The sequence below is a fragment of the Antedon bifida genome, chromosome 5 (genome assembly GCF_963402885.1).
Source record: "Antedon bifida chromosome 5, ecAntBifi1.1, whole genome shotgun sequence".
NCBI classification, from domain to species: Eukaryota; Metazoa; Echinodermata; class Crinoidea; order Comatulida; family Antedonidae; genus Antedon; species Antedon bifida.
The window spans coordinates 3473805-3495869 of NC_136230.1; the positions used below are offsets into that span (position 1 = coordinate 3473805).

The 22065-nt window shown below is 33.1% G+C and overlaps 2 protein-coding genes across 2 annotated transcripts; both read left to right on the top strand.

Moving 5' to 3' along the window:
- The first annotated feature begins 480 nt into the window (after positions 1-480).
- On the top strand, positions 481-5451 carry LOC144842560 (relaxin receptor 2-like). The gene is made up of 3 exons (XM_078699014.1): positions 481-590; positions 1787-1921; positions 5300-5451. The coding sequence occupies exons 1-3, from the start codon at positions 551-553 to the stop codon at positions 5449-5451; spliced, it is 327 nt and encodes a 108-aa protein (XP_078555140.1). The 5' UTR covers positions 481-550.
- A 669-nt stretch (positions 5452-6120) lies between these two features.
- Positions 6121-19194, top strand: LOC144842872 (relaxin receptor 1-like). Its single transcript, XM_078699440.1, has 16 exons — positions 6121-6226; positions 7141-7212; positions 7951-8022; positions 9122-9193; positions 10841-10912; positions 11142-11216; positions 12010-12081; positions 13106-13177; positions 13817-13888; positions 14465-14536; positions 15036-15107; positions 16015-16244; positions 16916-17368; positions 17648-17818; positions 17979-18155; positions 18371-19194. The coding sequence occupies exons 1-16, from the start codon at positions 6183-6185 to the stop codon at positions 18586-18588; spliced, it is 2016 nt and encodes a 671-aa protein (XP_078555566.1). The 5' UTR covers positions 6121-6182; the 3' UTR covers positions 18589-19194.
- Positions 19195-22065: the final 2871 nt, after the last annotated feature.

The window sequence follows — 22065 nt, forward strand, 5'->3', positions numbered from 1 at the left end:
ATTTCTTATACATTAGTTTCACTGTAATTTGTTTGGGATCCAATATAGCCGAGTGTTCTTAAAATGTCTGTTTTAAAACCATTATTAACACAATAACGTGTTTAATATTAAAAACATGTATGTCAGCAGCTTATGATTATGATTAAAATCATTATTTAAAATCTACCAGGCGGCGTCGTGGGAGATCCGTTTTCATTATTTTCTTTTAGCAATTTAGGTGTCTGCATCTGCCGGAAATCGCGCTTTTCAGCTTGCCTCCTTCATCCTTCGCTCTGATCGAAACGGAGTGGTTTCATCGAATTCAAACTATATTAATAGAAAATAATTGTATTTTGTATAATCCTGCTAATAAGTGAATGATAGAACGGTGTAGCAACACTCAGTCAATCTATGTCACGTTAATGAGTGATTGGATGTTCCATTGTGTTTCTAATTTTATTATTATTGTATATTTCATTTCTTATCGCTTTCTCAACAGACTGATGTGTTAGTCTCTTCAGCTCCTCGTTTCCTAGAGGTTTGTTCACAGGATCAGTGCACACACATAATCATGTTCTCGTTGAAACTGTTGACAACTGGGTCTATATTAGGTATGTATTATACTTGCCCAAAGGGTGTAGTTATTGTCTATTTCTATGTTAGTCGATTTTTGTCTGTACGTATGAAACACCATACGTGCCAAAATATTTATGTTTTTACTAATATTAAGTCAAAACTCCGTTTACAAACTAGACTAGGTACCATATGTATTTGTAAATTAATGTCATATTGAAAAAGACTGCTATTTTTATCTCTTTAACAAAGTGAAGACAAGATTGAAAATGTTTATCTGATTTGAAGATACGTTATTTAACAATTCTATTTATTATTATTTATTATTTAAAAGTTACTAATTTTGATTTGTCAAAATAGAATTGTAAAATAAAGTGCAGACAAATCATATCATAATATCAGGTGTAGAGTGCCGCTCAGGTCAGATTAGTAGCGCGTTGGCCTGGCTTTGTTTCCTATTTCTTCATTATTTTTGTCCTTACATATTATAGGCCTATGCACATATTGAGAGAGGTACCCACTCAGGCACGGGTGGGTATTTTTTCTAGCTTATGACCGCAGTGAAGGAGATCTTTATTATGTCTTCATATGATTTATAGCAACTTCTGTTTTCTGTTTTCGATACACTATTTAATTTATATAACAGTACAATATATCATTCGTAATTTCTTAATGGGGTGTGCCGTAATTCGTAGTATTACCCTAAGTAGCAGCAAATGCTCGGTAACTTGTTTAGAATGTTGAAATATTTAATAATCAATGTCATAGTTTACTGCAAACGTGTTCCTGGTATCGTTATATATTATACATTATTAAATTATACATTGTTTCTATATACGAATCTAGTGACAGGATGACATGTAAAAGTACTTAATACATCTAGAAGTCAGTTGCAATCCTATAGACGGTTTAAAAAATGTTTTCTGTTAACTACCAATGTAGACTTGCCCCAGGTCTGTAGTTATTTCGAGGCTTTTTGAGGTTTGTCTGAAATTTTACAAACTCAAGTATACGTATGAAATGCCATATGTGCCAAAATATTTATCTTTTTACTAATGTCAAGTCAAAACTCCGTCTGGAATCCAGACTACTACCAATGGTGCTTGTGCGCACTAACAGTGACTGTGACTTCTTGAACAACTTCCCGCTTTATTATCCCAATCATAGTTAAAAAATTGAAACATATCTGTGAATATTTCATCAGATAAATGACGCTTTTATTTCTTTTCTAAAGCACTTTATCAGTTGGTATTTTGCTGCGAAAGTGGATGGTTTCCCTGTGGCGATGACATTAGTGAATGTTTACCACAGGCGGTACAATGTGATGACGTCATAGATTGCGATAACGCGGCAGATGAAGTAGGGTGTGGTATGTCATTTTTATAGTTTTTTTTTATTTTCAATTATGCATGGATTGGTGAATGTTATCGTGCCACTGAGAACTGTTCTAAGCCTAAAGTTAGGCATATAATTTTAATTTTACCTCCATGGGTTAGGTTGTTCCGAATGTACTCCATGTTAATTTATGAAATTTAGTATCTAAAAAATAGTTACAAAATGTAGACATAAATACAAGAATAAGCGGTGAGTGGCCAAGCGGTTAAGACAGTGGAACCGCAATACTTGCCATATTAACATCGGGAAGGGTTCGAGCCTTCTGGTGGTAGAACGAGTCTTCTCGGATAAGGACTATAAACCGTAGGTCCAGTGTACACATCTGGCTCATGTGCACTTTAAAGAACCTAGTACATCTTTTGAGACGAGTACACACAGTCACTGTCACTCATCAAGAGGGCTCCTTGATTGTCAGCATACGATGTTTAGGGTCACCCTCTATAAATAAGGTGTAATAAAAAAATATTGAAGAGTTGAAAAAGCAGGGTTCGAACGTCGAATTACCGCCAGTGACACACATGCTCAAAAAAAAAGACTTAAAGCATAGATTACTTTTTGCTAAGCAAGCATACATAACTACTATGATGTTCTCTTTCTGTTATTAATATATAGGACAATATTTCGATGTCAGTTTAGTAGGAATCCAATCTGTAAGATAAGAATGTCAATTCATGTAATCGATCAACGCAATTTAGCAAAACATTACAATCATGCATATCTGAAGGAAACTTATTAGGTTTGTGACCATGAACGAGTTTACGAATACCCAAGTCGGTAATAATAATATTTTCATTTTATTTTATTAAATTTCCTACGTGAACTACAGATTATGCAATTTTAGCATTCATCAATCAAACAAATCGATATAAAATATTAGGCCCCTACATAAAACATAATTACAATATTTGTACATTTGTTCTCATTATTTTAAAATCCTTTCTCTGAAATTGAAAGCCAATATATTTTGATCATGATTATGTATGATGATCAATTATAGATGTTTTTTTGAAGGAGCTTTATACGAGGCTCGAGACGAAAGGTAATTACTGCGAATAAATCGGCGTTATGTAACTCTGTGGTCGACCACGTGATAACAATCCTATTCAAAATTGGTGCCCTTGCAGAGTAGATGTCCCCTCACAACAACGTTACGGACATGCGCAGACGATCGTCATAACTTGACTTTTTACTTTGATATCATGTATTATTTTTCAATACAATATACTTTAAAAATACAAATTATAAATGATAGAAAAAAATTACACTACAGAGGAAAATTCATTCACGTCAAAACCCAGGGAAAAAAATGAGGAATAAGGTTTAAAAAATAAAATAATCAACGCTATTATTGTAAAAAGAAAAAGATGAGAAGCAAAATAAACATTTGAAATGAAAATATTTATACTTTTAACCTGTTAATTAAGTGTTAACAAAACAAACATTAAAAAAAATATTGCTTGTATAAAAAATATTGATTCTCTGAAAACTAATAATAACTATAAGTATTATTCTCAATCGTTCTAGAATTATTGCATCGTTAATACGTTGCTATGGTTTCAAGCTGTAAACGACCAATCAAATTGAAGCAGATTGATCAAACTTAACCGAAATAGCAAAGATCGTTATAACATTAACTGCGTATTATCTAAGTACACATCTAGTTGTCTTCAATGGTGTACGTCCATAGATAATTATATTTTGAGTTATTACATTATATTTTGCAACGAAGTATAGTATATGATGTGTTTAATGAGATGTATAAATATGCTCTTTCGTTTTGGTTCCCACGTGGACGCAACGCAATAAGTTGACGCGTCTAACAAAGCAACAGTTCGGACGTCGCGATTGGTCAAATTTTCGTTCGGTCTGCCTACGTCCTTGCGTTGCGTCTTTGAAATGGGAACAAATCTTTACGTAGGGTTTTAGTGGGAACCAATTTTTACGTTGCGTTTTAGTTTGAACTAATCCTTAAGTTGGATCCTAGTGGGAACCAATCTTTACGTTGCGTCCTAGTGGGAACCAAATCTTTAAGCGTGGTTCCCACTAGCGACGCAACGTAACGCAATCTACGCAACGTAAGAAAATGCCCTTCTAATAATTGTGTTTGCCCCCGCTTGCGTGAAATCAAACCTGCGATGTTTGCAGCACTATTGCGTCGTCGGTTCCCACTTGTGATTACGCAATACAGTACTTTGCTTCGCTGCTTTGCGTTCTAGTGGGAACCACGCTTTATTACTGTGCCAGATCAAACTGGCAAACAACAGACATCAAATCATAAGAAAAAACCATGATTTTGATGATGACAGGGTTATAAAAAGTATATCAAACTTGCAATTCATCACACAACCTGATAACCTGCGCGTAACACGTCTGATAACCGTACCTATTAACAAAATATAAACATCAGCAGGCCTCCAAAATGTAGCGAATATAGTATTCCAATTTTACACTTTCTCTGGGAAAAAATTAGAAACAAGTGTTTCTCAACTGATTTGTGTCATATGGGGTCTATATATCCACCAAAAAAAAAAGTTCCAGCTCATCTGGCCTGGGGAAAGTCGCCATAGAATACAGGTTTTTGCTCATATCTCCTCTTCTACATCATGTATTTCTTTTTTGTCTTATGTGGGTTCATCCCACTTTTATTCCCATATACATTTTCATATAAATACTGTATATTAATTTATACACATTTGTTCTAACATTGTATTTTTTGTTATGTGTTTTTACATACATGATTTTTGTTGTTGTAATCTTTTCTCTATTCATTATTTACTATAATTGTCTCTTATAATGTATACATAATTTCATCTTTTAATGTATTTTTTTTCTCGTTTATGTTATAAATAAATTAATTAATTAATATTTCATATTAAACCAAAGAAACAAATTACTATGGCCGATTTTAAAGTATGTTAAACAAATCACAAAATATACTTAGGCCTAACATTGGAAATAATTCCTCCATAATGGTAAAATTATAGGTTTGCGATATGATTGAGAATGTCTCGATGTTCGGTTGTTACAATTCTACTAAGTCTAATATATTTAGGCCTAACATTGGAAATAATTCCTCCATAATGGTAAAATTATAGGTTTGCGATATGGTTGAGAATGTCTCGATGTTCGGTTGTTACAATTCTACTAAGTCTAATATACTTAGGCCTAACATTGGAAATAATTCCTCCATAATGGTAAAATTATAGGTTTGCGATATGATTGAGAATGTCTCGATGTTCGGTTGTTACAATTCTACTACCGTCTTCTGATGAATTACACACAGCGTGCTGCAACTTATCTTTATTCATCCAAATCTTTTAAACAATATAATGTTTTTTTAAATAATATTTAGAAGAAAAGGCTGGGTTTGGAAACGATTTCGATAGACGCCATAATGCAACAATAAGCGGGAAGTATGAAATGTATAACACACAGAAGAACGTCTGCTGTAAGTTGATACATTCATTGAATTCGGTAGAACCCCTCTTTTGGGTCACCCCTTAAGCTTGGTTCCCACTAGGACGCAACGCAACACGTAACGCAACGCAAAGGTATTTGACTAATCACAAGCGATGGATTATTCGAACAGTCGCGTGTGATTGGTCAACTTGCTTGCATTTCGTCTGCTTCCTTAGTGGATACACCCTTTATTTGGAGACACTTTCCGTTAAACGAGAGAGAGGAAATTTATTACACGGCCAACCAAGGAAAGCCACTTTGTCATGTCTAAAAGGTGTCCCTTTAATAGAGGTTCTGCTGTATTCGGTGAAACAACGTATAGTATAGTTTTGTATGTACCACACTCTTCTAAAATACTGTATAAAGGACATTTTCTAAGTCATTAGACTAGGGTTTTGGTATCATGTTATACAACCTTCGTGTATATCGATTCTTCTATATTGATACATACGTTCATCGTGTAACAATCACAGTGATGTAGGCTCTATCTCTACATCTACGTGACAAAGACACATTCCGTAATACATCATCTCACATGTTTATCACACGTTAAACACACGTGGTGCCTGTATGATGGAAAGTTAGATTAGGGTTAGGTTACATTCATCACATGTGAATCACATGAGTGAACGTGTATCCCAGAATTTGCCTATAATACTGTGAAATTTAGAGTAGGCCTACATCGTGATACTTTCAATTTTATTTCAGTAATTCCTGTTTACCCCGTGGTGTGTAGATGTGGCAACAGGACAGAAATCGATTGTTCCTCTACAGGAATGACGAAAGTACCTGAATCTATTTCACCAAATATATCTCGATTGTAAGAAAAAAATAATTATTTAATTTCCTAATCTACCTTTTGAAAATTCTATTTCCTGGCAACGCTGCAGTGGTGAGTCCAGGAAATTGATGAGACTTCCTGTTGACATAAAAAGTCCTCTCTAATACGCATATAATATTAATATTATTATTATTTATTATTATCCCTTAGGCCTATTTATATTCATCAGTCTACAAAGTAAAGTAATTGCAATGTCACCAATGTGTAATACCACAAACAAACATGTAAACAGAAAAACAGTTCTCTAATATTAACATTTTATTTAAAATAATAATAATAATAAATATTGATAATAACAGTAATTATTTAAACCATAATTGTACAAAAAGATTATAATACTTATACATAATAAAGTGGAAATATAATAAATAGAAATAAATAATACGTAATAAATGAGATGATTGCTTGTCCAAAAAAATTATAATCATATTAAAATTACCAAATTAAATAACTATCTTTTCTCGCGGAAGCGCAAACCTGAGTACGGCAACTAAATAGCAATCGATAGAAACCAGTCAGACGTAGAATAAGAGATGTTGAAGTTTTATTTTCAGTTGCCGCCGGCAGTAAACATTTAAACTGCAGGTGCGAGATTATTTTTGGCTTAGTACGCGCGCTTTAACATTTGTTTTAGCAAAATACGCAGTTAACCGACAAAATGAATAAGAACCAACTTTGTTGATGATATGATAAAGCTCTCTGTCTACACTATCTAGTTTGACAAAAAAAATAGTGATATGCCCAAATATGGTAGTGATATGCCCAAATATGGTAGTGATATGCCCAAATATGGTAGTGATATGACATCACCGTGGGCACATCACATTTGTTTTGTCACATAAAATGTGATAGTGTAGACAGAGCTTAATACTATAATTTCGTTTGATGTTTAGAAACTTATTTGGAAACAACATCAAGTTACTGGAAAATCGTTCAATGGCAAAGTACAGAGTTCTTCGTAAACTGTGAGTTAAGGCTGGTTTCCTGTCGACGTACATATCAACGTAGTAATTCCCTTACTCTACACTATCAAACTAGTTTGACAAAAGCGTGTGATGTGCCTAAATACGGTAGTGATATGCCCAAGTGGTACGGTAGTAATATACCAAAATATGGTAGTGATATAACATCGTCCATATATGGGGACATCACATTTTGTTGTCACATAAAGTTAGATAGTGTAGACAGTTTTAGAGTTTCACATGTAGGCTTGCATTTATAAGATTGTTGAATCGTGTCTGATGTCAAGAAAGACACTGTTGACGTGCAGTATCTCTTCCATTTAGTGACGCATATGTATGTGTATTGTGTTGTTCACCGGCGTGAGTTTACTTACGATCTACACACGTTTACACCGTGTTAACTTAAAGCTCTGTCTACACTATCAAACTAGTTTGACAAAAAAGTGTGATTGCCCAAATATGGTAGAGATATGCTTAAATATGGACATATATGGGCACATCACATTTTTTTGTCACATAAGGTTTGATAGTGTCGACAGAGCTTAAGACCTACTACGTACTTCAAATACTAGTTTTATGAATTATCTTCTATTTGGCATGTTCTACCCAAGTGTATATCAAGTTCATTTATACTATCAATTTAAAGTATAGATAAGATAATTGATTTTTTTTTATTGTGTACCGGTATTTATTTTCCAGTTATCCCTACTAATTTTTGATGATTTTTGTCTAAATTATTAGATCGTTAGCCGATAATTATATTGCGGCTGTTGATGTTAATGCGTTCCAGGGACTTGTAGATTTGCAAAAACTGTAAGTGTCTGGTTTGATTTGATTTGAATTTATTTGAAAAATCATCATAAAAAATACATAAAAAGTGATAACATAAATTACGGACATTACAAATAATACATTTATAAAAGATTTTCCAGGATAGCCCAAAAGGCTTATCAGCTTATTTCCATTGGGATCCTTTTACAATCTAAAATAAAAAATATAAACATTACAAAGTAAATATAACAATAATATAAAAAACAAGTTAAATTAAAGACTATGATTGACTTATATAGTTATTTGGTTAATTCGATTTTTGTTACTTGTATTTGCAAAATGCTCTTTGTTTTGTTTTTTTTTTCGATAACGTCCACAACTTTTAGGTAAAGTGAAGTAAACTTTATTGAACAAACCGCTTTTGTGTCAGCGGCAGATGTTCACAGGACATTATAAAAACCACAAGAAAAGTAATGAAAAATAACATGTAACTCACGACTCTTTCAACTCCACTCCCTAAGCCTCAAATGCGGCTTATATTTTATAAGCACAATAAATTATGAAATAGTGTATCCATCGTAATTGGCGCGTTTATCGTTGTTGGATGCGTATGAAATATGTTTTTATACAATAAGAATGGAGCGAATTATTCAAGTAACAGTCTACTACACTACTTAACGTTGATGATGGAGTATGTGTATTATTTGCTTATTATTATCCTTATTGTTGTTATCAATATCATTAACATTATATTATGTAAAGAAAATACTAAGCCTTATATTATTATTAAAAATATCAGTAGTATTATTGGTGTGCCAAAACATATTATACGAAGATGACATACATTTCAGGAAAATCAAAATATTCAGTAGATCACAAATCTCGAGTTATCCTTATCTTAAATATGGACCGAAATAATAAATAGCACGCCCTCTGTCGCTCTCTACATTTGGCAAAACTTCAGTTTTTGATTCTGTTCAATTTTTTAGGCCTATTTTAACACGATTTTGGCATTGCTACCAACAAACATAGCTTACACAAAGATTGTCCGAAACGAGTATGAAGTGCCGAGGTATGGAAAGCGTTATGTGTAAAAACAATTTTAAACTCGTAATCTTTTTCTGTTTTGTTGCGTTTCTAGATATTTGTCCGAGAACAAAATAAAAAGTCTACCTGATGGTGTGTTTATGCCTCTTACAAATCTTGAGTGGCTGTAAGTATTTAGTTTTGTTTATTAAAATTGTGGATTTTCTGTACTGTATAATTTAACCAGTCTCATTTCTAATACATAATAAGCCTAACCGAACAGTCGCCACATACGACACTGTATTACGAGAATGTTGTCAATGATAGGATAATGTGGATAATGAATATAGGCCTACAGACAGAAAATCGGTTGATTATTCTAGATATAACTTAACCTAAAACTCTGTCTACACTATCACACTAGTTTGACCAAAAAAGTGTGCCCAAATATGGTAGTGATATGCCCAAATATGGTAGTGATATGACATCATTATGTCCATACATGGGCACCACATCACATGTTTTGTCACATCAACTTTGATAGTGTAGACAGAACTTTTAAGTGGTATGTTACTAAAGTTGATACGTTGTAATCAGCATTTATTTCACTTACCATACGATGAACTGACTTTAGATTTAATTTTTTTTTTCATTTTTTCATTGACAGGTAAAATAAATAAAAATTATGAATGTGCCATTTGATTTTAATCTACTTACAGTTCAAATAAAAGTATACAGTCACAGGAGAATACTTAAAAAGACATGAAACTAATTTAGACAGGCTGTAATCATTGAAGTCACAAAAAGCCGCGGTCATACATGGATGGGGGAGGGTGGGATTTGTTTTAAAGAGCATCCACATGCGATGTTTGCAGCACAGTTGCGTCGTCGATTCTCACTTGTGTTTACGCAATACAAAACTTTGCGTTGATACGTTGCTGCGTTGCATTCTAGTGGGAACCACGCTTAAGTGAACTCATTGAAAGCTCTGACGGAATTAATCGGGATGTGGATGCTCTTTCAAACAAATCCCACCCTCCCCCATCCATGTGTGACCGCGGCTTTTTGTGACTTCAATGATTACAGCCTGTAAGGCGACAGTTATGTGTATGCTTACTTTTATGTATATCCTATATAGTGATAGATATTTTAAATAATATTTGTTAGAATGGCAAATATAAATGTAACATGGGAGAAAATATGAACAATATAATAATAATGTATAGTTTAATTATGTGAATGTAGTAGATGTAAGAACTTCCATCAATCAAGCAAATAATGACATACCAGTTTTACTTTTCCATGGTAAAGCGTGGTTCCCACTAGCGACGCAACGTAACGCAACATAAGAAAATGCCCTTCCAATAATTGTGTTTGCACCCGCCTGCGTAAAATCAAACCTGCGATGTTTGCAGCACAGTTGCGTCGTCGGTTCTCACTTGTGATTACGCAATATAGAACTTTGCGTCAATACGTCGTAGCGTTGCGTTACGTTGCGTCCTAGTGAGAACCAAGCTTAAAATAGTAATAACAGTTGACGTTTTATAACATTTTATAAGTCAATTTGCATTATTTATTTAAGTTCGACTGCACCACCATTAAGTATGTTGTTACTCGGGTCTAAAATATTGAATGTCAATAAATGTATTTATTACCAGAATGAATGTCCCAGTTTGCCATACACAGGGGTAACCCTTTTCTATTTGATTTGAATTGTAACATATCAAATTATTTCTTACTTTCGTGTTTACATTTTCTTTTTATTTTTTTTTTGGAATTGTAACTATATTAAATCGTTTCTTACTTTCATGAAAATGTACACAATTGTTTACAGAATGATGGACCACAACGAATTAACAACATTTGAGGGAAATCCGTTTGCTGGCTTGAATAATTTATATTGGTTGTAAGTTAAACTAAATATTCTTGAAAATGGTAATTTATACATTGTATTCATTTAGCACTACAGCTACCTTTCTGTACGCTTCCTTCACATAAATTATAATTTATAGAAAAAGACAGATCGAATTCCTTCTATTTTGATGTTTTATCCAACATTATTCAATGCATCTTCTGATATGTCAATTCATTTATATAAAACGGTCAGAAAATTGTTGAACATTCTTATTTCATAGATCAGTTCGCCATAACAAGATCAACGATCCAAACATAGGGAATGTGTTTGAAAATCTGCCATCTTTAGAGTGGTTGTAAGTATACAACATCAACTACTCGAACACAATTAAGAACACAAATAAGATAGTTTAACAAGAAAGATTTTAATCATGTATTTTACCGCCATCTTTCATTTTTACATTTTAATTAACATCGTATCTAAAATTTTAAATGAAAACAAATATGTTCATGGTTAATACCGAATTCAAGTATCTTATTATGTAAATATACCTGTAATTTAACTACTTTAAACACTTTAATTGTCACAAATGTACTTATATGTACAATATATTCATCACTGAGAATTTAAATAAACGTGAGATGAATTCACACAAGACAAAACAAAATATCAACCATCGACCTAAGAGGCTACCGTACATTTATACTAGAATGTGTTTTAACATACAATTCAATAGATCCAGTTAAGTTTGAAACCCGGATGTAATACGTTGTCTTCTAAATTATAATTTATTCATTATCATAATCGCCTCATACATCCTGTTGTGTACACCCGAAGCTACCCTTTAACATTGGTTTAAAAATCACTTAAGCGTGGTTCCCACTAGAACGCAACGCAGCGACGTATCGACGCAAAGTGCTGTATTGCGTAAGTAATCACAAGTGGGAACCGACGACTGAACAGTGCTGCAAACATCGTAGCTTTGATTTCACGCAGGTGGGGGCAAACACAATGATTGGAAGGGCATTTGCTTACGTTGCGTAGATTGCGTTACGTTGCGTCGCTATAATTGAGAACCAAACTTTAGTCTTAACACAGCAAAGAATGTTTCCAGTGTCTTTTATAGTAGGTTTATTATTTATTTTTAGAGAACTTGACAATAACCGAATTACTACATTGAATGCAGATAGCTTTGCTGGGGATACATCATTGTCGACATTGTAAGTGTAAACTTATATCAAAATATCCCTTTTGATCATCATCATCATCTCTGCCACGGAGTATAATTATATGTTTCGTTCTTAGTGTGCCCACCTGATGTCATGAATAGTCCTTGAAACGACAGGAATTAGAAATAGGGTTGGTTTGTTAAATGGCCTACACATAAAGGTTTATCGCAAATAGCTTGATTTCGTGAGGAACGTCATTGCACAATGCATGATGGGAAGGGTGTGGGAGCAAAGGTCACGACGTAGAAACATCAAATCACGTACGTACGCGTCGTGACGTTTGCCCTCAAACACTTTCGCTATTTTCGATAAACCTTATTACCAAGATCAAGTTGCTTTACAAGAACCAATCTGGTGGTGAAAAGGCATGATGAACTGCGTACATGCAGTAATCTGGCCGCGCGCATTATGAGGGCTTTATACCCCCTAAAAGCCTCATCATTCATTATGGTTATGGAATGTATTGAACATATTTTAAAAGGCTCGATTCATAATCAATTATTTAAAAAACATATATTTGTACTCTCGAAAATTAAAAAAATCTGCAACCCCCTGTATCCGCTCCAGCAACAACTGCTTAGAGACATAAAGCCGTTCTTATGACTACATTTACATCATGATTCAAGTATAGTACTTTACTATGGAGAGTACAACCATCTTATTATACAGTAACCCATTGCCGACGGTCCGCTTGTCGTGTGAACTTATAGAGCATGTCAATTTACATTAATGAAGAATATAACAGTTATTATATATTCAAGGAATTAATATATCACTTTCATTGCCGAACATAAATATATCACGTTTTTGACTTGTCAACCGTGTGGGCGACAGTTAATACAGATAGTTACATAAAGATTAAGACAATTATATTACATATTGTCATGTATTGCGTATTTTTTGTTTTACATGTATATAAGCTGAGATTAACCTACATTTATTTATTTATAGACGCTGAAAGATAACTTGTTTTTAATCTATAGATGAAATAAGTAACAATTTAGTATGTTTGCAGGTCATTGAAAAATAATGAAATATCATTTGTGCATCCGTTGGCGTTAACATCGCTTGTGAATCTTGTGGAGTTGTAAGTATATTATTACATCGATTGTCATTATGCATCGATTATCATTATGAATCAATTATCATTATGCATCGATTATCATTATACATCGATTACCGATTATCATGCATCGATTATCACTATACATCGATTATCGATTATCATTATACATCGATTATCCATTATTATACATCGATTATTGATTAGCATTATGCATTGATTATCGATTATTATTTATCGATTACATTATGCATCGATTATTAGTATAAATCGGATATTGATTATCATTATGCATCGATTAATCATCGATCAATACATCAATGGGTTGTTTCGTTATGTAGCGTATTGAGATTCATATAACATTAATAAAATAATAGCAATTCACACATATTTTGTGTTCTTATTTTCTATTTTTCATTGTATTTTCTATTTTTCATTGTATTGTGTCTAAGATATTCAATAACTCACCAACAAATTAACGTGTTACGTTATAATTCTAGAGACAATATCTATACGGTTCCTATAACCATGTAGGTGTTCTCCATGCACTAACGTTGTTATTTCTACACTAGGCTATCATTATCTAATTTCATTAGATTAAAAGTTCGATTTACATCGTATGTTTGTTTAAGTATGATTAATCACGTGCTTTCTTCTCTTAAGGGATTTATCCAAAAACAGAATAGACAGACTGTCATCAGTGCAGTTCAAGAACTTAACCAAACTCAGTCATTTGTAAGTGAAAAACCACGCTCTGTTTGTTGCGTATAAATTAACACATTAAAAATTGTTTTTTTTCGATCACGTTGAATTAATTGAGTTGATATGATGATCTATAAATAGATATATTAATAAAATATCTTTGAATTTAATGAGGCTTTGCTATTATATGATACAAATGAAGTGCATAACATGTATTCATTTGGAAAAATTATTGTAGGATAATATAAATGCAATTTAACACGAACATGATACATTTATATTATGAAACTATATTTATAAACGATGAGTAAATAATTGAATTTGGACGTTATACATTTGCCATATTGATTACTATATTATGACGCACAGTATTTTAAATTTTTTTTTAATGTAATTAATATTTTAATTAATAAATACATTAACATTATTATTTATTAGTAAATAATGCATAGCAATACCATTTACCAGTACCAGAATATTTTTTCACTTAATGCGTTCCATACTTCGTATGTTTAAAAACAGCTAACAACAGCAAAACAATTCGCTATATAAACATTGAAGAGTTAAAATATTCAATGAAATAAATGTCTGTTTTATTTTTGTTCACAGATCATTGGATTTCAATCTGTTTCGAACTCTTCCTGTTGATGTATTTCACGACTTAGTAAATCTTGAAATCTTGTAAGATACCCATAAACATGTATCATACTTCAACATTAAATTTTCTAAATGCTAATCGCCAATGGCCATGCTGAATGTGACAGCAATTTTTTGCGATGCTATATCTCTCTTTTTCAACTGATAGAAATCATATCTTTAAAAATGTGTTGCTAAATGTCTTTAACTATAATCGCCAATAGGCATGTAACGTTTCAGTGCAATGACAACTATACAATGAAAGTAAATCGATTGTGAAGTTTCTCCCTGCAGCTAACTGCATTGTGAGAATAGTACTTTTATAATAAGACGTTTGATTAAACAATTAAACGAGACTGTAAGTTGAAGCTGTGATTCTACACTGTCCTCCAGAATTGTAGAATGAATGGTTATCTGTGCAATGGTACAAATAATGTCATAAGGTGAAAATACATTTCATCTTTCTCCTAATGAAATTATTTGTTCCATTACACGAATATAAAACATTCATACTCATGTGTGTTGAATTTCTTATTTATTTTAGGAGACTTGAAGGTATTACAATTAATAATATCGAACCGGCGATGTTTGAAAACCTAGAGAAGCTTACTACGGTGTAGGTGATTGTTTTAACACGTATCACACATACATAAGATGCTATAATCTTATAGGTATTCAACTGTTAAAACACAATAAGTGAACATGTACACAATGTTTTCCCTTATCATTCCCAAGCAAGTGCCATTAATTAGGACATAATAGGAGCTCGAAATAAATAATAGGCTTCAATTCATTTATGTACCTTAACTAGATAGGAAAAAATAAGTTTATTTTATGCCTAGCTTACATGGATAAACTGACAATAACCACTGCTCACCGCAGGGAGGGCTTTGAATATTCTTAAAGCACCCCTATACCATATTAGTAACGCCATCTTGATCGCGTTGTATTGAAATGATTAAGTGAACCTTAGAAGTGCATTAAGTGGATACTGGGTTTGAATTGACAACGAAGCAGATAAAATGTTCAAATGTATGTGTCTCTTTAGATTTAAAAAGTAATATTTATCACCAGTAATTAGGATATATTCACTGTGATGATTGATTTAAGATTAATTAGTATTAGGCTGAGCATGAATGCATGTAGCCTGTGGATATACATTATAGTTAATTGAATATAAATCTTAAATCTTCTTAAAAACATGTTTCCAGTTACGTGCCATGAATGAGAAATGACTATGTAGCCTTGGAATATTCACTGTGTATATACACACTGACAGTTTAATCTAATAAGTGCTTCGGTTTGTATAAAGACATACATAAAGTAACACAATAATGTGGGAATTACGAGCTTACTGTAGAAACTGCGCGAAATAATTGACACAGACCGACAGAGGGCGTGCTATTTAATATTTCAAACACATTAACGATACAGATAACTCGAGATTTTAATAGGTTTTTGTAACGTCACCAAAAATAGACAAATGTACATAGTAACATATAAACATGTATTTTTAATTTCAGTTACTTTTCATCGTTTCAATACTGCTCGTATGTACCACATGTAAGGAATTGTAACCCTAAAACAGATGGTATTTCGACGATCTACAATCTTATGGCAAACAGAATCTTACGCGTGTCGGTGTGGACGATGGCTACGTTGACGTTCGTCGGAAACCTAGGTGTCTTCATCAGCCGACTCCTCATGAAAGCGGAGCACAAAGTGTACTCACTGTTTATCAGGAATCTCTGTGGTGAGAAACCTAATCAATTGACAAAGTCTGTCTCCTCACTTATAGAAAACTTTACCGATTGTTTGTTTGAAGTATGAAAAACTAATGTTTCCTTGTGTAGATTTTTTTAAATTTGTTTCCCGCAGTTTACCGAAGTTTGTCAACTAGTCTAAACTAGCAAACCTTGGAAAACTTCTTGGCAACCTCGTTCTAGTTTGAAAATAAAGCTGGCCATTGTAGACTATAGGCTTTAGTTTCAATTAGTTCCTCTTCAATTTGGCAGATCTCCTATATTTCCTTTCCATATCTTGTATAATCTTCTCTTCCTACCACCTGTCTCTTTTTTTTGCACGACTACCTTAACTTAAGGTAAAGTACTTTAATTTGCCTAGCTACACTACAATAGCAAACTTTAGTTTGCAAACTCCGAGTTAGTCAAGAAAATAAATTTGCTTAACAAACTACAGAAAATTAGTTTGTACAAGTTAAAGCCTAGTGTACTCTAGAAATCAAGCAAATGGTTTCAGCTACTTTTAGAAAACTTTACCAAATTTGTTTGCCAACACGTGTTCTCGAGTTGATTTGTAATGGAAGTATCATCCTAGTTTAAACTTCTACAAACTGTTTTTCTACAGTTTTCCGAAGTGTTTGAACATGATTTTGAAACTTAATTTTGCTTTTATACTTTCCAGCCGCTGACTTTCTAATGTCAATTTACTTGTTCATAATCGCCGTACAAGACCATAGATTCCGTGACAACTACAACCAAAACGCGCGCCAATGGATGGACAGTATAGGCTGCAAGATGACGGGTTTCCTAGCCATGGTCTCCAGTGAGGTCTCGGTGCTGCTCCTTGCTTTGATTTCCGTAGAACGTTTTGTATGTATCGTCTACCCGTATGAATGTCGTCGTCTGAAAAAGAAAAAGGCAACGATAATTATCTCAAGTATTTGGACTACAGGTGCATTGATCGCATGTGTTCCGATGTTTGTAGAAAGTTATTTTGGAAACTTTTATGGAACCAATGGTGTATGTTTTCCGCTGCATATACATGAACCACGTTTGAAAGGATGGGAGTACTCTGCTGCGATTTTTCTGGGAATCAACCTTCTGGCTCTTGTCCTGATAATTGTGTCATATGTTGGTAAGTGTATGCCTACTGTCGAATTAGCTTTACAATTTCTTTCACTCTTTCTTGATCAAACATGCCAGTAATCTGGAACTTCTTCCTCTCTCGGTTTTGGACACAATGTTACCAAATTCTATAACACCATAACAATGTAGTCTCGGTACAACTATAATCTGTTTTATTTTTGTATCTGTTTTTTTATTCAAATGTTACAATTTTCTATAATAACTACTCACTACTACTGATCTTTAATATATAATTAATTCTACCATTTTTTTTCTTCTCTGTATATAGGTATGTTTATGAGCATACGGACCACGCGTAATGCTGCGACCGTGCAAATAGGCTACAAGGGCGATATGAAGTACGCACGTCGTTTCTTCTTCATCGTTCTCACCGATTCTCTCTGTTGGATACCTATCATGATTATTAAATTGATAGCACTTTTTAATATTCCGATAACTGGTAAGCGTAATAAGGAATCTGTTAACCTAACATATTAGGCATCATTCTCCATTACATTCATAATGATGATAACTTTGGTCGAGTCAATCCAAGTAGGCATAATAGGCGTAATATCATTTATTGTAATACTTTAGAATATAATATCTCTTTTTTGTGCTAGAAAATCTATATACATGGATCGTAATATTTGTATTGCCGTTAAACAGCGCCCTCAATCCGATTTTGTATACTATTTCGACAACCACTTTTACTCAATGGTTTATGAAGGCGCTAAAATTACACGTGACGACACAGAACTACGTCACGCATAGCCCACAGTTCACGAAGAGAGCAAAAAGTAAGTTTTTTATATTTAAATAGCGACCTTTCATGTTTGAAACATGATGAGCATGCGCAGAATGTTAGACCTAATAGTTACGTAATGGGTGGGGCGCCGTGAAAACAATGGTCAATATAATAGGCCTATACAAATGTTACTCAATACCCTAAGGAATATCCTTCCTTATACCTGATACCTCGTGACTAAAATACCTAATCTAATCTAATTTACAGAATCGCATATTGAAATAAATAAGGAAAATATCGCTGACATGTCTGATAGAGTTCTGTCTTCAACAAGACCATCACTTCAAACAAACTGTAGCGACTTGCTGCCAAACACAACCTCAGCAGATGAAGATGCCGCCGAACCACCACAAATACACCTTGATACTCGCTGTTATGTTGAACCACCAACATCAATAACAGCATCTTACGTAACATGTGTTTAAAGGTTCCTTTCCATTCCAGTTATGTCTACCTTCTCATCTGCTATCTATTCAGGCTTTAGTTATTATTTACCCGCGTAAGTTCGTTTCATGGTGGGTACAGTTATAGATTACTTCTTGGTGGGTAGGAACTAACTTACCCAGGTAAATAACTAGCCTGAACCGCTTATGATACTCCAATAGAAACATCTTTCATTTAAAAATACTTTAAGGCTCGGGGTTATCTTAAGCCTGTTTTCCTGTCGACGTAACGTTATGCAGAGGCGCGGTGGATTGAGTAGATGTGAATGTGTTAAGTGAGTGTAGGCCCTACACGTCTGGGATAGGTTTGGACAGATTTGCATTATGAAAGGTGTAAAATTAAATCTATATATTATATGATATGGAAGATTTATAGAAATGTATAGAATGTTTTTATTATTGGATTAGTTGCTTCAGTTGTTTTACACTTTAAGCACCGTCAATTATCTTTGTACTGTATTTTGTTACGTATGTACTTTATCAATATCATTGCCATATGACTATTTGTTGGGTTTTTAAAATATATTTAAAAAACGATCATTATTAAAAAATTAGCTTAAAAGTGCAAATATTGTTAAAAACATTATATTAAAAATTAGCTAAATTGTAAATAAGCAAAACATAATTGAAATATAATACATTAGTTTAATTTTATTCCAAGCAGCTTACGATGCGGAACTTGTTATTGTGGTGTGTATATAGTGTAGAAATATCAGTGCGACATAACATACTTTTAATATATGACTTATGCAGAAATATGTTCGATCTTGATAATGCTAATGTCAGATTTGTATTGCGTATAATGTATTGTTTTATTGAAACGTCACAAGCGTTACATTCCATTTTAAAGAAGAAAAATGTGTTCCGTATATTTAGTAGATTTTGAAGTTGGGGATATCAAGTTTGACACTCCGTCCTATGCTAATATTGTGCTATAGCTTATGCGCTTCGGCGACTAGGTTTGTTGTAAAACGACGCATTGAGAAACTTTCCTCCTTTGAGTGAGGAATCATGGGATAATTTCAGCTAGGGAAATGGTCAAGGTGTATTTCAAACATTTCAAGACACAGCGTTTTCTCTCAAAATAATGGTGAGACACGCACGCGCCTACGGGATCTGCCGATGACGTCAGAATTACACATAGTTGTAAGTAGTATAATAATACCAATATGGTATTAACAAGTGGCAAACCAAATATAGAAAGGTGTATTTGTAGATATGGTAATTAATTTTGTCATTAACAGCATTATTTTAAAATAAAATTTTTATTTTTTTATGGTAACATTTGACGATTGTTTTAATAATTAATATTGTTTTATAATTAATATTGAATAAACATTTATTTTTTAAACTTTATGATTATTTATTTCTAAATTTGTTTTTGTATCAACTTTCAATTTAAGATTCGGGTTACAATTATTTTGTTAGAATTTTTTATACACACCATTTCAGAAATAAAACTGTTTTAAAAGTGTTTCCATTCATTAATTTCCATAATGTACTTTGACATGTTTTATTGATGTTTAAAATATGCTGAAATCGACGAAAACATTTCCAATTTCGATACATACGGACGGTACTAGTAATAGTAGTCAGTTTGGTTAGTGATATTATACATCATGTACTCATCAAGTAGTAGGCCTACCAATAAATCGGGTTTTGATCATTTTCAGAAATTTATTTATTTTTTTTTTTGGTTTAAATTACATTAATTTACTTTGAAATGTTTTAATATTTAGATTATTTTGAAATTGGCGAATAATTTCCAACGGTACGTTGGACATAACACACGTATTCGCACCAGGTCACCGCGCCGCACAGGTGGTCGCGCGTCGCACCAGGTCACCGCGGCGCACCAAGCACACCAATAAGAAGAGGACACAGAAATAAATCTGTTTGTATGATTTACAGATTTTGAAATCGTTAAATTGACTGCCAGCAATTGTTTGAGTCAATATTAATCAACGATTTTCCAATGTGGCGTGGAAGATTTATTAGTACCTTTATCGATTTTTATTTGTTCGATTTTATTATTCGATATCTGATAATTGATTAATTAAAATTTATCAGTATTGAGGAGGAAAGTTACAGCTATGGATGAAAATAATATAAAGCTTTGTCTACACTATCAAAATAGTTTAAGAAATAAAGTGTGATGTGCCTAAATATGGTAGTGATATGACGTTATCATGTGTCATATATAGGCACATCACATTGTGTTGTAATAGTTTGACAGTGTAGACAGAGCTTAACGCAGGCCTGGTACAACGATTGTATAGGCTCTTTCTTGTATAAAATCATGCATAACAAACACATGGTATTATTACATACATCAGTATGAAGCACTTCAAGTCGTATAATAATATGATAGATGATATCATTAAATTTATAGATTATAGTTTTACATAAAATAAATCACCGGGTCTTGTATTATTGGAGTATATTCTATTAATAGCATACCAATCTCCGTTTAATTATATCGAATTACTCGGCGTCTTCTGATCTACGTTGATAATGTTTTGATCTTCACATTCAATGTCGTCGTTTTATGATTTCAAGCAATAACAGAAATAAAAAAAAGTATGTCAATCCATCAACTTTTGTTATTAACAATTGGTAAAGAAGATGATGAGGAGGAGGAGGTGGATGAGGAGGAGGAGGAGGAGGAGGAGGAGGAGGAGAAGATGTAAAGTTTTGTCTACACTATCAAATGTGATGCACTCATATATGGACACGATGACGTCATATCACTACCGGTACCATATTTGGGCAAATCACACTTTTTTGTCACATCAAGTTTGATAGTGTAGACAATGCTTAAGAAGGATAATGGCAATATTGAGAGGAGGGCAGATAAGACAAAGATAGGAACAAGTTCTTATTACTTAAATGGTTTTGGCTACCCCTTTGGAATGACAAAATTATACTTACATAAAGATACCTAATTTTAAACGGTTGGTAATTTAAATTGACTTAACGATGGACGGAGGAGATTGTTGCAAATGGAGGGAATAGCATAAAAAAAAAGAATAGGCCCTACTTAGGTATATGTTACAACGAGAAAATGGAATGTAGGGAAATGTCCTCTTCTTGATACGATGATGATGATGATGTATGATTATAATGATGATGATTATGACGATGATGGTGATGATGATGATGATACTTATAGCGATGATAATATGACGATGATACTCATAATAATGATGGTAATAATAATAATGATGGTAATAATAATAATGATGATACTCATGCTATAATAATGAAGAATATATAATGAAGATAATAAGGATGGTAATGTATATGAATAGATATAGAAAAACAAATTATCATTAAAAAATATCGATGCTGTCCCTCTCGTAATCAACACAATTGTATATGGAAAGTAATCGCTATATCGTTGTATTGGAATAATGGACGGCTTGTTAGTTAAATTTGACCAATCACCAGATGTTTGCA